Source organism: Meleagris gallopavo, chromosome 13 (genome assembly GCF_000146605.3).
Source record: "Meleagris gallopavo isolate NT-WF06-2002-E0010 breed Aviagen turkey brand Nicholas breeding stock chromosome 13, Turkey_5.1, whole genome shotgun sequence".
NCBI classification, from domain to species: Eukaryota; Metazoa; Chordata; class Aves; order Galliformes; family Phasianidae; genus Meleagris; species Meleagris gallopavo.
In genome coordinates, this window is record NC_015023.2 from 2,199,438 (window position 1) to 2,218,903 (window position 19,466).

General features: G+C 35.0%; 1 protein-coding gene across 1 annotated transcript in view; it reads left to right on the plus strand.

The window, feature by feature from the left end:
* The first annotated feature begins 8,891 nt into the window (after window positions 1-8,891).
* Window positions 8,892-19,466, plus strand: part of KCTD15 (potassium channel tetramerization domain containing 15) — a 79,188-nt gene continuing 68,613 nt past the window's right edge. The window contains exon 1 of the mRNA XM_031555389.1: window positions 8,892-8,901. Within this exon, the coding sequence (XP_031411249.1) occupies window positions 8,892-8,901 (10 nt within the window). The remainder of the gene's footprint in view (window positions 8,902-19,466) is intronic.

A 19,466-nucleotide genomic window follows, 5' to 3' on the forward strand; every position in this document is an offset into this window, starting at 1 on the left:
AGGATTAATCCAACAGAAGAATTCCTACTAAGTATTTCTTTTGTTTCTTTTACTTTCCTTAGCACTATTATAAATAAGACAAGAAGAAACTACAGACTATCCTTTATTATACCTTCATCTTACCTAACAATTCTTAGAAAACAAGTTATTTCTTTACTTTTTAATTAGGGTTAAAATTTACTAATTTAACAAACCTAAATTACAATTTAAAATAACCAAAAATGCAATAAAATGTACTAAAAAAAAATCTGTCTTCAGACTATAGTAGTTTAAAAAGAAAAAAAAAACAGGATTAGAATACTGGCGCTTAAGCAATAATGGTTCTACGTGCCTTTAAAAAAGTTCTCTTTTGTATATAAACTTGAATAATATTTAATGTTGCTCTAGCATAGAACTGATTAACTACCTCCTGCTTCAGAGCGATTATAAATTCAGTACAATTCACAATACCAGTTATAAAGGATCCTGAATGGAAAGCTGAAATCACTACAATCTTTATTGTGCTCTTTTTTCCCTTAGCAACCATGAACTTCCCCAAACTTCTCTTAGATCCCATTCAACATAGCCATTCTTAAGACAGTGCAGAACAGCTTTAAACATAGGCTGAGAGGTATTCTCTTTTAACATCAAGGCACAATGGATAATCTGCTAACAAGTGAACTATGATCTGCCATATGCACAGAGGAAGTATTCAGCAAACAACCTGTCACAAATGCTTATTGTTTCAGTAAGCAACCCGCCAAAGGACTCTGCTCCATAAAATACATCACAAACTCTGAAACACAATTTATTATCAAAGACATTGGTAATTAAATGTGAAAAAAGATTTGGTGTATTAAAAAGCTTTACATTCCTCTTTGTATCTTCAAAAAAAATCAAAGTAAAGGGTTTAGAAATTTATGTAAAATATGCAATACCAGAATTCAAAAATAATAAATTTTTAGTTGATTTATCAACAAAGAGCTCTATATAGACAGATTCTTTTATACATAGGTAATTACAAAAATATTTTGCTTCTAAGTAAAAGTTTTGAATGCAGCCAGCAACAACAAATCACAGTTGTTCACAGGGGATGCTTTGATATGAGATTATATTTAATATCAGAGAGGTAAATTCTGTTTGTTTTGAATAGTGCCACTGATGTCAATAGATTTACTATTCCAGTGTTGTAGCAAAGTGGCAAAGAAGAATTCAATTTCCAATATTTTAAATGTTAGGAACAGACATTTTAAAAGTGATGGAAATTCACTAAAATGCAAGCAGGATAAATATAATAATCCCTTAGACAAAAGAGCAGGTTATTCTATCATTTAGCATATAATCTATCACACCATCTTCACATTTCCAAATGACGTCTAGCATGCTAAGCCAGACATTTCCTTCTTCGCTGGAACACCACATTCAGAGATTTTGTGTTTCAAACTTCAATACTAACAAGAGACAATCTCTCCATACAGACAGATGGATAGATAAGATTATTATTTTTTTTTTTACTCAGGAATTATTTTTAATGCCTCAGTTAAAATTACCAGGGAATATCTGTGAGATGTACATTTATTTATTTACAGCTGGGCAGATCACAAAACACATCATAAACTGTAATAATTCTGGAGTCATAAATTAATGGATGACAAATTTAAGAAACGTACATTTTAGATAATACTACTATTTACAAGATATTTTAATTTGTCTATACCCAAAACATTAAAAAGAATGAGCAGAGCACTATCACATACTACTGAAAGCCCATCTCGTACTGATCAGTTGTGTGACTGCACACAACACACACAAAGGTTTAACTCAACAGCGAAGTATATTTTATCTCTGTACAGAGATTAAACCTTGACAAAACTGGGATTAATTACTGCCGGAGAGTTTCTCATGACCTCAAATTACCCAGCTCTGAGGAGTACAATCTCTAGTACAAGCCAGACTTCTCCATCCTAAAATAAGATTTTACCTGAGACTAAATGAGAGTAGTTTATAGAGTTGACAAGTGTAGCTTCATGCTCTTTAGATGTCTTCCATCCAGCTCTGTATCACCTCAGATTATTGAAAAGAATACATGGTTATAAGATGCAAACATTTGAAGGATAGTCTAGTGACATGAGAGGGAAAAAATTATCCCATATTTTTGCTTTCTGATACACACTAGTAACCAATAGACTTCCTGAACATAGTGCTCAAGAAGAAAAAATCAGCAACTGCTAATAACAGACCATTATTAAAAGAGAAAATTATTCTGCTGACTGCTAATAACTTAGACTTCCTCAAAATAGGAAGCTGAAAGTGTTCTAATGAAAGAATTAAATGGCAGCATAAACTGTAGCAGTAAAATATATTCAATAACTTTTTGATTATTACCTGTCCTAGTTGGACAGATATCCTACATATTTGGCAGATCTCCCATGCTGGGGACCTCTCATACATATCCAGAGCTGGTAGTTGTCAACTAGAGCCACAAAGTGCTGGGCTGCATCAAGGTAAGGTCTCCTGGTGAAAACAAACATCTAACTTTCCAGAATTTAAACAGAGTCCTAAAAATAGTTCTTTTCCAAAATTATACATCAATAGGGCTAACTTCTTCCACCTCATCATTTACTTTTAAAATAACAAGATTATAAGTAGAAGAGTAAGCAACTGTATATGAAAGATTGAATTCGTTTCAGGGGAGGAACAAACATCCTAGTTTCTCCAAGTGTTTTGGTTTTTGTTTTTTAAAGATCAAGAAAAAAATTACAACTAAAAATACGATTCAAAAAGAAATAGTCAAAATTATGTATATGTCAGAAAAATATTCTCAATCTGTTATTATTTTCCTTGTAATGTGAACATTCTCTCTCTCAATTAATAGACCAGATTCAGTCTAATCCCCCATTTTTTGTTTTTGATGACTTCCCTAAAGCCTATTTGCCTTGCCTGACATGTTTACCAGATGTGAACACTTCTTTCAGGGTAGTTTTATTATTATTATTATTAACTTTTTAAGGAAATAAACAGATTTTCATTCACTTTGACATGTGAATATTACATTTAGACATACATGGTGAAAATCCCTATAAAATTTAAGACTCTTATGTCAAGAAAGATTAAGAGAGCTCTTCAAAAATCTAAATGTTTTGGTTTCAAGAATACAAATGTTTGTTGTGAATATAAAGAGATGTATACCTGTTCTAAAGGGAAGGAATGCAGAAGTGTAAGGAAACGTACTCTGTATTTCCAATTCCTGATGCAGATTTTCACATGGCTATGCAGAGATATCAAACATATGAACTGCAGTTGCATTGGACTGCTTTCCAATTTGTTTCACTTAAATCCTACGAAATGCTAAGATATCAGAGAAGCTCTGGCATTTCAGTGTACAGAAACTCATCAGCACAAACTTATAACGTACTTCCATATTCCACAAAAAACTGATTCAGAACTTCCTCATCATTTCCATAAAAATCTAGAAGTTAATCACAAACTCACCAACAAAAAAGCAATGAGGCCTTTTAAATGTTTACATTTTAGAGAGAATCATATCTTTGCTTGGTAAACACATATTTGAGGGAAGAAAACCATACTGCTTTTATCATGAATGGCAATAACACTTTTTATTTTTTAATTTTTAAATATACTACTACTAGAGAGAGAAATAAGTTGTAGGAGTATGTTGAGCAGCATCTTTTTATTCAGCTATGATGATGCAACTACTTGCAGACTCTTCCACAGACTAACAAGGGCATTCTGATAAAAAGACTGAATTAAAATCAGGCAATAGATGTTAACCACAGCTTTCGTGTCCTCTCTCTGTTACTGATCAGCCTGATCTGACTTGCAGTCTAGGAGGAAAGTACACACACACACACACACACACACACACACACACACACTCACTCCAGCAGCCATGGACAGAAATGTTTAGTATTTACTAAGTCAAAACTGACACGTTTCACCCTAGTGTTAACTGTATCAAAAATTCAATAGTAAAAATTCAACCACAACAAATCACCTGACAGTGACAACAAAGCTGATGTTCACATTGCTCCGTAATTTATACATATATGTACATAAACATAAATTGTCACATCCTAGCACGCACACTCTGAAAGGAGATGCTGACGAATAAGAAAATTATAGCACAACTTTACAAAGCAGACTTACAGAACCAGATTACTGCTTGTATAAGAGGCCTGTAAAATTAGTCTTGCTTATCTTATAAATTACTTAGAGATGCACAAAAGTATCACATACACATACTTCACAATTCTCAAAAATGTGTTGGCAAAGAAGGCTAAGGTTATCCTTTTAAAAATGTTATCACTACAGTTCCAAATTTAACTTTGCTTCTATAAACTCTTTCATTTCCCCCTAACAGGCTAGAAACATCACACATTTTATGAAATGCAGTAAATTCCACCAAGTGTATGCACTTCAAACAAGGGCCTTCCATTGTAAAGCAAGGGAAGATGCAAATGCCCTTCCTGACTACAACAGGGAGTAGCTGTGGATCTCGCACAAAAAAGCAATGGAAGATTTGTCAGCAGGAGGTATGCAGCTGATTGCTGATGGCCAGCTGCCTGCTGCCGGTGCAATGTGCAGTACCCAGACTGAGTGGGCAGAGGAACAGAAGATTTAGTAGGTGCGTCTCCACCGCCGCGGGTCACGCCATGTGACTGGAGCGCCCCGAGGAACTGGGGGCAGATGAAAGCTGGCAGCTGTGTGCTGCCTCAGGCCCTCGGAGGCTGCCAAACAGGGCTTACAAACATGTTAGCTCAGCGGCAGAATTAAAGCCCTCATTCGGGCTTATTTTGGAGCAAGAAACCAATGCGCATACAGAGGATGGGGGAAAACTTGCCCTGCAGGCTGGAGCCTAAGTACACCTTGACCTCTCCCTGCGAGCTGCAGTATTGCAGGGCAGACTTGATGAAGGGACCAAAATAGCTCATAATTTGTATTGTCTTCTCAGTAACCTCTCCAGGTTCTGACAACCAGACATAGCTGACATTTACTGCCCTCTACTTATTTAATAGGCAATTGTATTTTAAAAGCTAAAGCATTATCATTTTTCCAGATCAGCAGGGGAATAAATCTGTTGCAGTTTAGATAAAATAGTTAGGTGATTTTTTCATATTCACATCTTGCTTGAAATGAATTTTTTTTCTTTTTTTAAGTTGTGACAGAGTCACAAATTAAGCACTCTTGTTTTTCCCTGAAGATGACCCATTTTAGACAAAATATCACTGAGGCAGAAAGAGAACTGGAAACTCAGTCTTCATGTCTTCTGTTAGGAAATTGATCTGATACATATCTACATAAGTATATATTCAAATACATGAAAGAATGTAAAAATGTTTTGGAGGAGGAAGTATTGCTGAATGCATTCCTCTCTGCCTCTCGCAGAACCTCTGGGTGCCATCGCTAATACAAAGCAGAGGCAAAGCCAAACCACCCTTACGGCAAACGTCGCACAACAAAGGTGGAAGAAAACTGTTCCCTTTGCTGTTCTCTGAGCTCTGCAGTCCCTGCACCCAGAAGCAGTTACAAACAGAGGGGTTGTCACCCCCTTAGCCACCACTCCCTTGTTTAGTGCAGCCACAAAACGCTAAAGCATTAATTTTTCCTCCAGACACTGAAAGAAAATCGCAGGGGATCTGAAGGGTTGAAAATTCCACTGTTTCTTTCCTGCAATGGAAAAATCAGACACTACCTCCAGAAAACTCATTTTAAGGAGAAAGTTTCTACTGAATTATTTTGGTGAGATTCTAAAAAGCTTCTTCCAGCATCAGAGAGTCCTTGCAGAAAGCTCATCCCATGATCAGCCCAGGTTCTGTACATTTGTATTTAAGTAGTCCTGTTACTTCATAATGACAGACTGCTTGTTACAATTGTTACAACAATCTTGTATGAAACAGGGCTCCATTGCTCTATATATCCATTTCCTTTTCAGCTTGTCAAAAAGGTAAAACACATCATGTTTTTGTTTTGAAATACCCTAATATAAACGAAGTATGTTTCAGAACAAAGTTAAACTTCAATTTGGGAATGAGTCTCAAATCTTCCTCATTAGTTTTGTTGGAAAATCAAGTACTCATGTAACATTTTGTTGGGAAAAGTAATAAGTAAGAATCTAGAAAAGAAAAGCTAACATTTACAAACATAGGCGACTGTTATTTGTTCTGTGTTCCCAAATTGTAGGAGAACCACATGAGAATCTTTCAGTAAGAAAAATACTGTAACTCATTTGCCTACATAGCTGCTAACGCCTCAACTAGCAGATTGCATCAGAGCAGATGCATTTGTCATACAAAATCTAAGGATATCACAATGCTGCTGTGTTAAATTGAAGACTGCCGCCTATCAAATACCTCCTCTAGAACCACTTCTACCACAACACTACACACCAGGTAAGTAATGGATAATGCTTGACTCGACAGTTTTCCTTCTCACTGCTCTCTGCTGTTCTGATCACTTGTTGCATTTTGTTTGGTTTCTTTTTGCATCAGTCCCCATTCGCCACCTCATTTGGCACTGCTCGTAAGTACTCAGAATACAAAGATTCAGGTCTGACAGGGATCCTCATGAAGTAGCAAAACAGATCAATAGATACTAATGATCCTTCTTATGCAATGCATTCTAATTTGTACGCAACTCTAGCAATGGAGCCTAACGAAGTACTAAGATTTTCTAGATAATAATTAGTGAATTAGTGTTCTTAGCTTATTATAGAAGGTATCAAATATAGAGTTAGGTTGTTAAGAAAGACCATAAATTTAGCTTGTACATAAGTGAAAGAGAATTTCATTGCATAATGCTAGTTACAAGCAGTCACACAAAAGAGCTTTTCCTTCATTTTTTTTCCTCTGTAAAAAGCAAACAAGAGCTAGGTACTGCGTGCACTAAAATTGTGCATCACTACAGAACTCCAACAATGTGATTTTGAGCAAGGAAATTACTATGTTGGACAGGATTGGATTTAATTTAGATTTGTGCTAGACTAACGAGGTAATCTTGGGTTACAGCTAGGTCAGAAAAAAGACCAGAAGAATATCTAGTCCTTGACCCAACTCTAATTAATATAAATTTTACCTAAGCAGGAATAAAACAATTTGACTTAGTTGGAAAGTACTACGGCCATTCCCTTGATTTCCTGGCTTTATTTTTTCTTTGTCAATTACTCAGTTTTCTGAATCTTTACAGCACAGGTAGCACCACACTTCACCTTCAGCCAAACACCTGCCATCACTCCTGCTCCAAGCACAGGGAAACAGGCTGGAAGTGTCATGGTCCTCAATTTTACAAAAAGAGTTCTGCTGAACAGTAAGACTACAATTGCATGAAGCTCTTAAGTACTTCAGAATTCATGGCGGGGTAATACCTTATCCGCAGAAACACAGCTAAACTTTGTCAATATTCACTATCTTTAAACTAATAAACCATAAATTGGTTAAAGACAAATCATGTCATCATCACCTGTTCCTCTCCTGTCCTTCCCAGAATCTCATATCAACTCCAGTTATCAGAATTTGTGACCATTATCATAATATCTATATATCAGAAGTAATCTCTGCTCATAAGGAAAAAAGACATTTCACATAAAAAGCAATAAGTTGAATAACACAGCAGGATTTTCATGAAAGTATTTTAATTGATAACAGGACTGCTTCTTTCTGAGATGCAAGTTCAGCATTAATATTTAAAGTCATTACAACAGCTTTATAACTTCAGGAAAATCTCTAGAGCCAAATCTGCAGTAGCCTTGCACAGGCCTAGAGAGTACAGGAATAGTCTAAGCATTTTTTCTAGGCAAAAAGAACAGAATTGTGGTAATGACAGAGTGTACACAAAGTGACTCTTGGATAGCCTTCCGCATGTATTGACAAAAACACTGGCATTCCTTCTGCATTACAGCTACAGGACTAGTAATGTAGCAAAATATTTCTGAAACAACCAAGTTCTGAGGACACACTGTTGCATAAATATCGGAATATTTCAGTTGCAGAAATTCATTACTTCATTACTATCACGTTCTTAGTTATTCCTTGCATCTTATGATCCACAGGTGGATTACACAGCTAAATGGAAACTTAATTCAAACTTATTTCAGTTACAATGCTCAATTTCTCAACAAAGGTTTTGTAAGGAACCATTTAAGAGAAGATTGTTGCTTTTGAATACTTTTATGTCAGGCATGGTACAGCAGAAAACTTGAGACATCTCATCACAAAAGACACTGTGTTACTAGCAAAATCTTTAAGAACTTTGTTTTTGCTGAGGTGAAAAAAAGAACTTACTCAACAAAACAAAGTCTTTTTCATTTGCTTCTCATTTCAGTAATGCCTTTTCAAAGCATGAATGACTGCAATAAACTATTACTTTTTATAAGAAACCACACCTATTGAGTTGCTACATAGGTATTAATGTGGTGACAAGAAATTATTCAAAGTAAAATTGATTTTGTAATATAAGTGTTCCATACATAACACTAGAGTTTCAGTACTTTCGCTAATAAAAGTTGTTTCATGATTTTAAATTTCTAAACATTTCAAGAACTACAAAATACATCACGTGATCTACACAATACATACATACTTCATTAGTGTTTTCAGATGAGAGATGGACCTTATGGCTCTAACAGTCCAGATGTTTTTGTGTACGTACCTCAGCAAAGGATGCGTTTCAAAATCTAAAAACTTAACCAAATAAGTCAGTTACTACAAAAGACAAGGAAGATGACGGCACCCAGGTGGAATGAGCACCACAATGATGTGGAGAGTATGGAAAAAACCTGCCTTTGGTCTGCTTACGCAAGAGCTGGGTACTCCCAAAGCTCCTCACCAGCGTAACAGTCACAGCAGCAACCACTTAAATATCAGTGCTAAAGGACTTCAGAAAAATGGGATACCTGCATGGGTAAAGGTAAGTGGACAGCCTTCTGTCTCCCTATGAAATTAGTAAGGCTTCTATTATGAATATCAACAGTCTTGTGATTTCACTTGCATGGTTAACAAGTACATTTGAGAATAGATTCATCTGAGTGTTATCGAAGCTGATCTAGGTCCTGGATACGTGCCCAGACATTTATGGTGTCTGGTTTAAATTTTTATTATTATGCAATATTCTTGGTTGGTGATGACACAAAGATTTTAACCAAGTTAATCTTTCAGGATCAAAGCACTCAGCTACTTCACTTCTAAATTAAAAGATTTTTGGCCAACAGATACTGAATATGCAGAAAAATATTCATGACAAAGGATATTTAGGATCTTACCTCCTCTGTCTTTCTTTCAAGTCATTCACATGATTAACTGCTAGGTGTTGACTCAATTATTCCTAATCTGGATCAATCGACTATATGGCCTGTTTTATGTCCTATTTAATGAACCTTCTGAACGGAAATCAGGGAACACATTTTCTTTAACTTATATTTGTGACGTTCTACTCTTTCAGTCAACTTCAGCATATTTTCTAAAACTTAATTTTAAAAGATTCAGCCATACAATATGAAATAGATACTACTCACAAATGATTTTATTTCTTACATTAAGTATAGTATAAAGTTAAACATTTCAGAATTTGTTACAAACAATGTAAATAGCTTCCTGACAGAGTCTGGATGGAAAATATGTTTTACAAGTTTGTTAAGTAAGTCTAGCATTAAAATCATGTAATGTGCACTGGCAAATCCATAGAAAGCTGGACTAATTTAAAAGTGCGAAAGAAATGGAATTTTAAGCAATAAACCCTTCCCACAGGTGCATTTTCCTACTGCTTTCACTCAAATCCATTTAAAACAGGCTAATGCTAAATCAAAATAAGTCAATCAAACTGAAATAAGAGTGGGTTGCACTGACTTAACTGTAACAGTGCTAATCAATGTGTGAGTGAAACCTGACTGTTACGTCTGGTTTCTGCAGTAAGACCTTATGTACGTAGGTTGCTCTGTAAGTAATGCCTCCTAATTAACTTCTTTTGTCAAGTTTTAGTTTCCATTTTTTAGTGTTTAAATATTTCATGTGAAAGTCACTAAAACAGCTGAAGAGCCATAGAACTCTAATTACTAAAAACAGATACATGCCTAAATTTCTTATGGTTTCAAGTATGTAGAATAAAATTCAACTTCAGAGAGAGGCAAAGTGCCAGCAAATTACACACTTTCATTAGAAGGATGGGAAAAAAGGCAGGGCTAATGTACAAGAGAAGAGAGTGCAGCACTCAAACAAAAAACCTGGTACTCACTCTGCATTTACTCAAACATCTTAGCATTTCCAGGAACACTACTTCTCTAAAATCATAAAACCTAAACATTTCTAATAAGATTATCACCAAACTACTTGCTATGTCTTCAATAATACCAGTACTACAATTACTTATAATGCATTTCATACACATGCTTTTATTCACATGTCAGCACTCTGTCACTCCCTCTAGTGGGTAAGAAATGCAGCTCAAATGGAAATATCAGATTTTCATACAAGAAAGAGATATTCCAGCAGCTACACCAAAAGCAAGAACATTGGCTAGAACACAAGTCTTCCATCACAGCTATAAAGAGAGCCAATAATTCATTCTATTAGAAAATGTATTTTCTAGCCCTGTTGTTTACTTTGCTGTTTCAGGTTTCCAGTTATGAAGAAAAGAACTGCAATGAATGGAAATACTGTTGCAGCAAGAAACGCACTTGTTTCTAGCTTACTCTCATTTCCAGCAGCATGGTAGTTTTAGTTCTCAGCTCAAATGCAAGCCTTGCCAGCCAACAATTATTTTCCACATATTTTCAGATGTGATTTCCTTTGCATATACGGGCTGATTACTAAGTTCAAATAGTATCAAATCCTGTCTCTTCTCCTACCAAATAATTTGATACCTCTGTTTCATTTGAAAGCTTGACAATTCCAACACAATTCCAACAATTAAGTTTACAAGACCCATCATTATATAATGGAAGGAGACAAATAAAGTTAACTGCATCCTTGATTTTTTTCTGCTACATATATTAAAAAAATCTGTATACGTAACAGAACTATAGAGTACTGCCAAAAGGAAAAATAAACTGGAAGAACAGGTAAATAGAAAAAAAAAAGTGTTATATGCATTTTTCTGTATACATTACACTCTAATGTATTATTATTACCTTCTAATGCACATATCCAAATAACTTAGCTAGAGAAAAAAAAGCATCAGTTTGCTCTATATGATGCTAATTTCTTTTTCATAGGAACAACTTTCCATTCATAGATACATTTTAGTCTTTTTAATTGATTTAAGTCACTAACTGATCCTAAGGTATAAGATGCCTCAAGCAAAGCATTGTCATGCTCATTTACAGCACATTAAGGTAAACTAAGAATAACATATCAAAACTTGAACTGAAATTATTTGATATTTGTTAGATTATTGTAATTTAGAACAATGAGTAAATGGTACACTGAACCACACTGTACAGAGAATGACTGGCAATTACATTACTTGAAAGACTGTTGCCAGAACAGAATTGTTAAATAACACATTTCTAAGAAAGTGACATTTTAAAAAAAGACAAAGGCATATATTCTGCACCAAAATCTAATGCTGCTGTCATCAACAACCCAACAAAAGCTAGAGCTACCTAAAATGGAAATGAAAATGTAATGTATGGAAATATTCTCTTATAAAATCTCCTTAGGCTTCACATGTATTAATGTATTAGTTTGCAAACATTAAGATCAAAGGCAAAGCAACAAATACATCCTAAAAAGTTTTTAGTCAGATTTTTATTAACGATATACAAGTAGCAAGGCATAAAAAATTAATATGTTCAAGCCTTGAAATGTCAAGTGTAATGATCTCTAGCTCTGCTTACCTCCTTTGCTTTTTGTTTCAGTCTAGCTTGCTCTGGGTCCTCTTGCCTTGAGCGACTCTACATGTTAAAAAAAAAAAAATGGGGAAAAAAGGTTAACAGATGGTTTAAGAACCCCTCATCTGTTGCAGTAAGTTAAAAGATAGCAAAGAAAGAGGAACAAGACACAAGGTGTCAAATATGGGATACTTAAATTCACAGGGGTGCAATTTCAAATGCACAGGCCTCACCAAAAAGACTGTTAAATACTTAGTTGTAAGCAAAATCTACTTGACATTTAAATTTAAAAGCAAACAAAACCAACACCTTTATGTATCTTTCAATTCTAAAGTTTCCATACAGATTTTGATTTCAATTACTTAATACAAACAAATTAAAGCGTCTGAGAGCAGAACCTTTTCCCAATATCTGATCTTTTTAATTTAATTGTTAGTGAGTGAGGGAGTTATTTTAAAATAATTTACTGTTTGCAACTTTTTTTTTTTTTTCCAGCTGTTGGTAGAGAATGTGTTGGAAACAGTTTTAATGTTGTTCTTCCAAACAACAAACCTTCAGAAATAAAGACAATACAATTTGTATGAAATTACAGAGGTAGATATCATGCATTATTATGCTTCTTCAATTGCACAATTTGTCAGTATTTAGGAGTTCCACAAAAAAATCTGTTGTCCCAGGTACTTGAAAGATTTTATAGTTTTATTTCAGTCTTTGTTTCAGATTTAAATTGATGATCTTTAGATAAGTCCTAAAAGAACACTTTCTTTGCTCTCTCCTTTCCCTGCTTCTCAAAGTTGAAGACAGACCTGAAACTTGAGAAGAGTATTAAACTGTAAACCTACACATACTCAATTTTTTTTCCTTTCATTTTAATTTTCATAATATATTACGTTCACAAGTGACAAATACATGAACCAGACCAGTTGAAGATATGTTTTAAGGGTAGCGGGATGTGATGCTGCAGACATACCTGGAGAGTCTCGTTATCATTTCAGAGTGAGAGTAATAATGACTGATTTCTCTACCCTTTTTCTTGTGCTTTTATTTACTTATTTATATTTGAGATTACTTTTTTTTCTGCTATTATGGCACACACATACAACACAAATGGTAAAGAAAACTCAAACAAGCAGGAGATTTTTAGAAAACATGCACAGTGCAAGAGTCAAATGTGTTAGCTGCATTTTCCAGTGCTACCTACCAGTGATTTTGTGCCTGTTAACATAAAAGGTAGTTTGACAGGACAGTGTCTGTAGTAAAGCAATGAGATATCAAAAACTGTAGATAGCTGATGACTGAATTAGACTCTCGTGTTATAGTTACGCCAACAAGGAAAGAAACAACTTTATGTAGACAGGTTCCTTTGAAGTGTTGTGGTCAGACAAAAAGAAAAATGCAGAAATGCAGGCAACCTGATCTAGTTACTGTTTAAAGAACAAAAAGACACATTCATTAAATACATGGACATGCCAGAGAGCTGGGACTCGTAGAGCAATTACTTGGAACTTGACTATGCTTATACCTATTCAGGGTGGGGGGAGATGGATGAGTTCCTTCTCTAGGAGATGGACTTCACTATTTAAGATCTAGGCTGAATCAGGTCCTTGCTCTGTCATTTTCTGATGACAGTTCAATCACTGCGTGCCTCAGTTTCTCCAGTGTGATGTTTGGGAAATCAGCTTTAGTTCTTTCATGACTTTTTGATGATAAATTTATAGAAGTACAATGAACTTCTGTTGCTTTCTGAACCTCGCAGAGAAGGGAGTACAGAAATACAAAGTGTATTCATACTACTACATGAAGCTGAATCATTTGCCAAATGCAAAGCACAAGTTAAAAGCATTTCAGCTGAAGGAGAAAGCATGGAGTCCTCAGAGAATCAAGCTGAGACTTATAATAATGTTACCAAGTTTCTATAAGAAAGTGACAGAATCCTGGAAAACATACCAGATCTGTGTTGCATTCAGGGACACGAGGAGAAAAAAAAAATCAAAGCAACAGATACAAAGTAACATCTACATTTCCTGTCTCCATCAGTGAAGGAAAAACTCAGAAAGTGCAAGTTTTTTATAAAAGTGTTTTTTGTTGTTGTTGTTTTCTTTACATTTAAAGATTATTTCCGTGCTTTCTTTCTTTGTTTTCAGGAACTGACCAAATAAAAGTAGACCTGGACATCAGGATAGCAGACTTTTTATACAAAAAAATAAATAACAAATTGCTACATAGGTGAAAATGAGCATTCAGATGCTGAGTGACATAAAACACAGAAATTTCATCACTAATGGAGTTTTAAAATACCAGGTGATGTTAGATATCAAAATGCAGACTAAAAAGTGGGTTTAGAACTACTTTTACATTCAGGATAATGCAATGAGTTTCTGGTTATTCCTTTAACCCTTATGAAATGTTCTTTTCTAAGAGCTCAAGCTAGCTCTTGCTTCAAATAGGTAGAATTCCAACTTTATACTGGATGTGTCATTTCTGTTGTAAGTACCATATTAATAAAATTAAGCAATTTCAAGTGTCATTTTATGTTTGTTGTTTTTTGGGTTTTTCTCTTTCTGTGTATGTGTTCAAATAAATGCTAATATGGTTTTTCCAACAGATTGTTTAAAATAAAATGTGCTCCTGCAGACTACTGCGTCGGCTTGAAAATCAGTAAGCCAGTGAAATAAAATCAGCATACAAAAACTAAAATGTGTTAAAGGAAAAGAAAAAGGATAAGCAATAACAATTGTATTAATTCTTCATTTTATGATCTAATGTAACTCACAAAAGGCTTCTTCAATGCTGAGTAACACAGATTAAAGCAAATAGAAGCAAACGAAAATGTCAAACTTAATAGAGGTGGCTAGATAAGCTTTAAAAATGTCACTGGCTTCTCTTTACACTCCATTCCACACGTAAGCATCTTTTGCTTCCTCTGAAGAGTTTGAACAATTTTGCTGCTATTCAGCTCTTGCAGTGCCTGCATCTCTCCTGTTATTTTTATTCACCAATTACTTTAATACTTTACACTTACTTTCATCAAGCTACTAGCTAATTGTTCCTTTCTTTTAATTCTAGTTTCAATTTTCTCTACTAATTCATCTCATACTGTTGAGTTTGTCTTCCTTTCTCCTTTAGCACTAACCTCCAAAAAACTAATATGCTGCATCTCAATTGATTTGTAAAAAAAAAGAGATTTTCACAAAATCCTTTAAGGCACCAATGTCTCCACCATGTTTCCTCTAAAGCTTCAGAAACCCCCACCTGTCACAAACCCAGACCCCTCTACCCAAACACTTCCAAAGAGTTCATCGTGACTCTTTTCCTTCCCCCACTCTATTCTTCATCTCCATATCTGTAAATAATGAAAGCTGGATTCATGCAATACATTTTCATGTTGGTGAATAAACATCCTTAGAAGCAAGCTCGCTTCCCATAGTAATTTTAGAGAAACCTAGGACTGATCATAACCAGATAACGTACTTTTAAATACATTAAATGATGTCTCCTACTGAGAATGTATCCACCAAGCCAGGTTTGTTAACATTTCTCCCAAACAAGGTACTTTCATTAGACCAGACCGGCTGATATTTTAATCGTTAACAACGAAAGTGCTTTGTGTTAGAGAACTTGCTATCTTATTTAACTGAAAACTGCATAGATCACATTAGCTCTATGGAAATAGCAGACTTTGAAAGTATGAAAAGCAGCATACGTTAAATGTGTGCATTCAAAGCATATTAGAAACACGGGGTTTCATTTACATGTTGCAAAACTAATGTTCCAAACCTCAGCTTTTCTCCTTGCTTGTGTTAAGGAATAATGCCACAAAAACAGACATCTAGTTACACACACAACAGTGTAGTTTTAAGAAGTGGGCTTCATATTTCTTACAATTGTCTTACATTAGAAATCAAAAGTATTTTTAAAGGAATATCTATACGACTTCAGTGTAATACGGCAACAATTATTTTTAAAGCTGAAGGACACCTGCATCTGATGCTCTGAACAATTATTCCATTTTTTGTTGTCATTTGCAATGTTAAAGTTGCACTATTGTTACATCTTTTTCCCCACTAAAAACAAAAGGTTTCTCTTAGATTTAGAATAACTGTGATGTCTGCTAAATCCCTGAAAAACTCTCAGGGTCTCCATTCCTAAATACTTGCCTGTTGTCTGATCACCAAAATCTGATCCCAGTTAAGGTACTCACACCTCTTCTCCCCCTACCCAATACATGTCCTGGGAGTCGTTAATTCTTCAAATTCATCTTCTTTCATTAAATAAAGTGAAGAGTCACAACTGCAGGTGCTGTACTATTGAGAGTCACTGCTGTGCCAACAGTTTCAATTTTAAACCTATTTTTCCCCATTGATGACATTAGAACTTCACCCACGGCTGTACCAGCTTATAACTTTCACTTTTAATTAAAGAAATTAAATTGGCAACATGAAACACTTTGCTTTCACATTAGCTTTGTTAATAAAAAGTGAGAGTTAAAAGCAGCATAGCTGAGGGTAAAACCCTATTTTGAGCTACGACCACAGTGAGGAAGATTGCAAGAGTGCAGGTCTAAAAGAAGATTCATTTTAAAATCATTAAAATTGAAGTAACAAATTTTTTAAAATTGAGAAAATTATCTCAACGCAATAATTCACTCTTTGCTCTCCTCTCATCAGAATTGAGTTACAAGTTTCAGTTCAGAAAGCGCTTCATCTCACAAAAAGCTGCATTACATCTACTGTAGTCTCAGAAGAGAAGGAAAGGATTAAATTGGCATGACGACTGAACTCATCTCTCACTCAGGGAGACAGGCCCTTCAAGTAACGACAGGAGGTGCACGTGACAGTGCTCTGTAAGGAAATCTGCACGGCCAAATTTCAACGATCTCTCTCCAACAAAAAGTAAAAAAGCACCTTCAACCTACTGCACTATCAAAATCTCCATCATCCATAAATGTTGCTTAACTGTGCAAACACCACCAAGCAATTTTTCAGTTTACTTACTGATACCATTCATAGAATAGAGGCCACACTCCTATGATAGCTGTAGTTATATTTTAAAACCCAAAACTAGATAGGCCTGTGCTATTAATACAGAATACTGATAATAGACCACAAACTCCTTTCTGCTGCCAGAAATACTTCCGTTATTACACTCGAATCAGAACCTCATTCTATTTGACACACACAACCTACGTTTTCCAGATTTAGGAAATCGCCATGAAAGCAGCAAGGATGAATCACTATGAAAGCATCTTTTACTACAGCAAGACATGTGCCTTGTGTTTTCAGAAAGTCCACACAACAAACACCACGTCAAATGGAAAGGTAAGCTCCTCAAGTTATTTCAGTCTGGCTTTTGACCTTTCTGCTGTCTTAAGACTTCCCTTAGCTTCTTTTCTGATTTCCCATATCAACCACCAAAGACAGATTCAAAAGACCTTTGCCTCTGCATACAGTGGAAACAATGGCCAGTGGCTTCATATTAGGAAAACAAACAAGGAGAAAGAGGTGACTCTCCAAAATAGTTTATTTAAAGAGACTGCACTCCACATGTGTGTATGTATATATACACACAAGATAGCCCTTCCTTGTGTCATTATTCCTTTACCCTATTATTTACATAACAGGAAGAAAATCCAAAAGTAATGATAATCAAGGCAGTCGTAGTACCTCCCCATACAGCTTCTGTATTTAAATCATCACATCTGGTGAAACAGGAGTTGTTCCACCAGATGGCAACTGTGGATCTGACAGTTCTGGGGACCAATATATCATCTTTAAGCACTATAAGTAGAAAAAGTATCACTAGAAAGTAAATTAGAGAAATGTTTTGGGCCATACATTCTAGGTTGGTACACATGTTACCAGACATGATGCAAAGGTCCTCAAAGCAGAAGTCCTGTTCAAAATTTTTAAGTGTTTAATTAAAAGTAAACAGTATATTGCAATAACTTTTTAAAAGTTCCTGAAGCCTTACTTTTTTCTTTGGTCTCTCCATCTGACTTTATCTCTCGTTCCTCCCAAGACACCTCCTGCAGCAAAATCCACCCCACCAGGGTACTTATGAATTCTACACTCATATCTTACAGTAGTAGCTGAAAATACAGTTGCAGGTCAATCAGAACACAATATTCCCTTTATCAGTATTTTATTCTTCATGAACATGTGTACTTGGTTGCTAAAGAGGCTTCACAAACTAAATACTTAAAAAAGAACTTTCACTAAGCAAGTTAAACCTGTATATGCTGTTCCATACCTAGACAACAGACTAGGTACCACAAGCAGGCAATTTCAAAACTTTTCCTAAAATTATTCTGCTGAGTATCTTTAACAAACATTGAAAAATAACGTGCTAAAACATGTACAGGATTAAAAAAAAAAATCACTGTCTAAAAGGCATATTAAGCAGCAGTAGCTTTTACACTGTTGGTTGTTTTTTTTTTATATATGATTTTTAGATTTAAGCGCTTATAGAAAAATAAGCAGAAGCAGAAATTTCATCTTAAAATCCCAAGGTTTCTAACTTTCAGATACACAATACTATCAAGATGACAAAAGTGCCCTGATCTGTGAAACAATCTCTTTGCATAAGAGGTATTTCAGTCTCCAGAACCAGTTTAATCATTACCCTCTTTGCAAGCACAAATAGCAATCAGCATACCACAAACAGACATGAAACGTTTTCTGGTCTGTATCACCAGTTACCAGAGGAGATGAGGTAGATTTTAACTGTGTCCATTTAATAACTGTTTCATTGCAATTACTGCATCCTCTCCACAAAGTATTCAACTCAAACAACTAAGGATGTGGAAAAAGACCAGAAAGACCAAAAAATCCTGGCTAAGGATTTAGTATGTAGGAATTCAAAATAAAAATCACAAGAGTTCTCTCTGTTGATGTACAGAAGACCCTGCATTTCAGCAGCAACCTAGATTCTGAGGAAATAATGAACAATGTATTGTTTAGAATAAAAGCTGTAATTTGAACATGCTTTGTCAAACTATGTTCTATGTGAGTTTTGAAAGAGGTGATCAATCCATGGGAACAGCATGGCAGAGAGCAGACACACGCTCCAGAAAAGACAGATGCTATCATTCTAAGTTCAATTCAAAGCTAGCATTTAACACTTAAATCCCAACACCACATAAGCACCTTTCAAAGGTTTCATAATATCTTCAATTTCTCTTCCTAAACATTAATGCTGGTAAATCAGCATTTTTCTTCCATGGTTACTTTGTGGTTTTTGTTTCTTTTCCATCATACATATTTTTTCTAGTATAAAATGTCTTTATGTCTAGCTGTCTGGTTATAAAGCTGATTTACATGCGCATTATGTTAATGAAAATGATTTCTTCAAGTCATGTAAAAGACTCTCCTTCAAAGTTTTTTGGTGTAATAATTTGAATTTGCTCTATAATCTATTAGAATCAAACTTATTGTTAATGTATTTATTTCCTAAAACTCCCATGAAGTCAAGATAACATTAACTCAAACTAAAAGAAAAAGAATCCAGAAAACATGGCATCACAAGTTTGGAAGTGCTAACATCTAATCCAGCCCTTAGATCAACTTGCATGCAACTTTGTCCAGTTGGTGAAATGTTTTTAAACTAAAGACTACTGAACTGTATTCTCCTCAATGTCCATTAAAAAAAA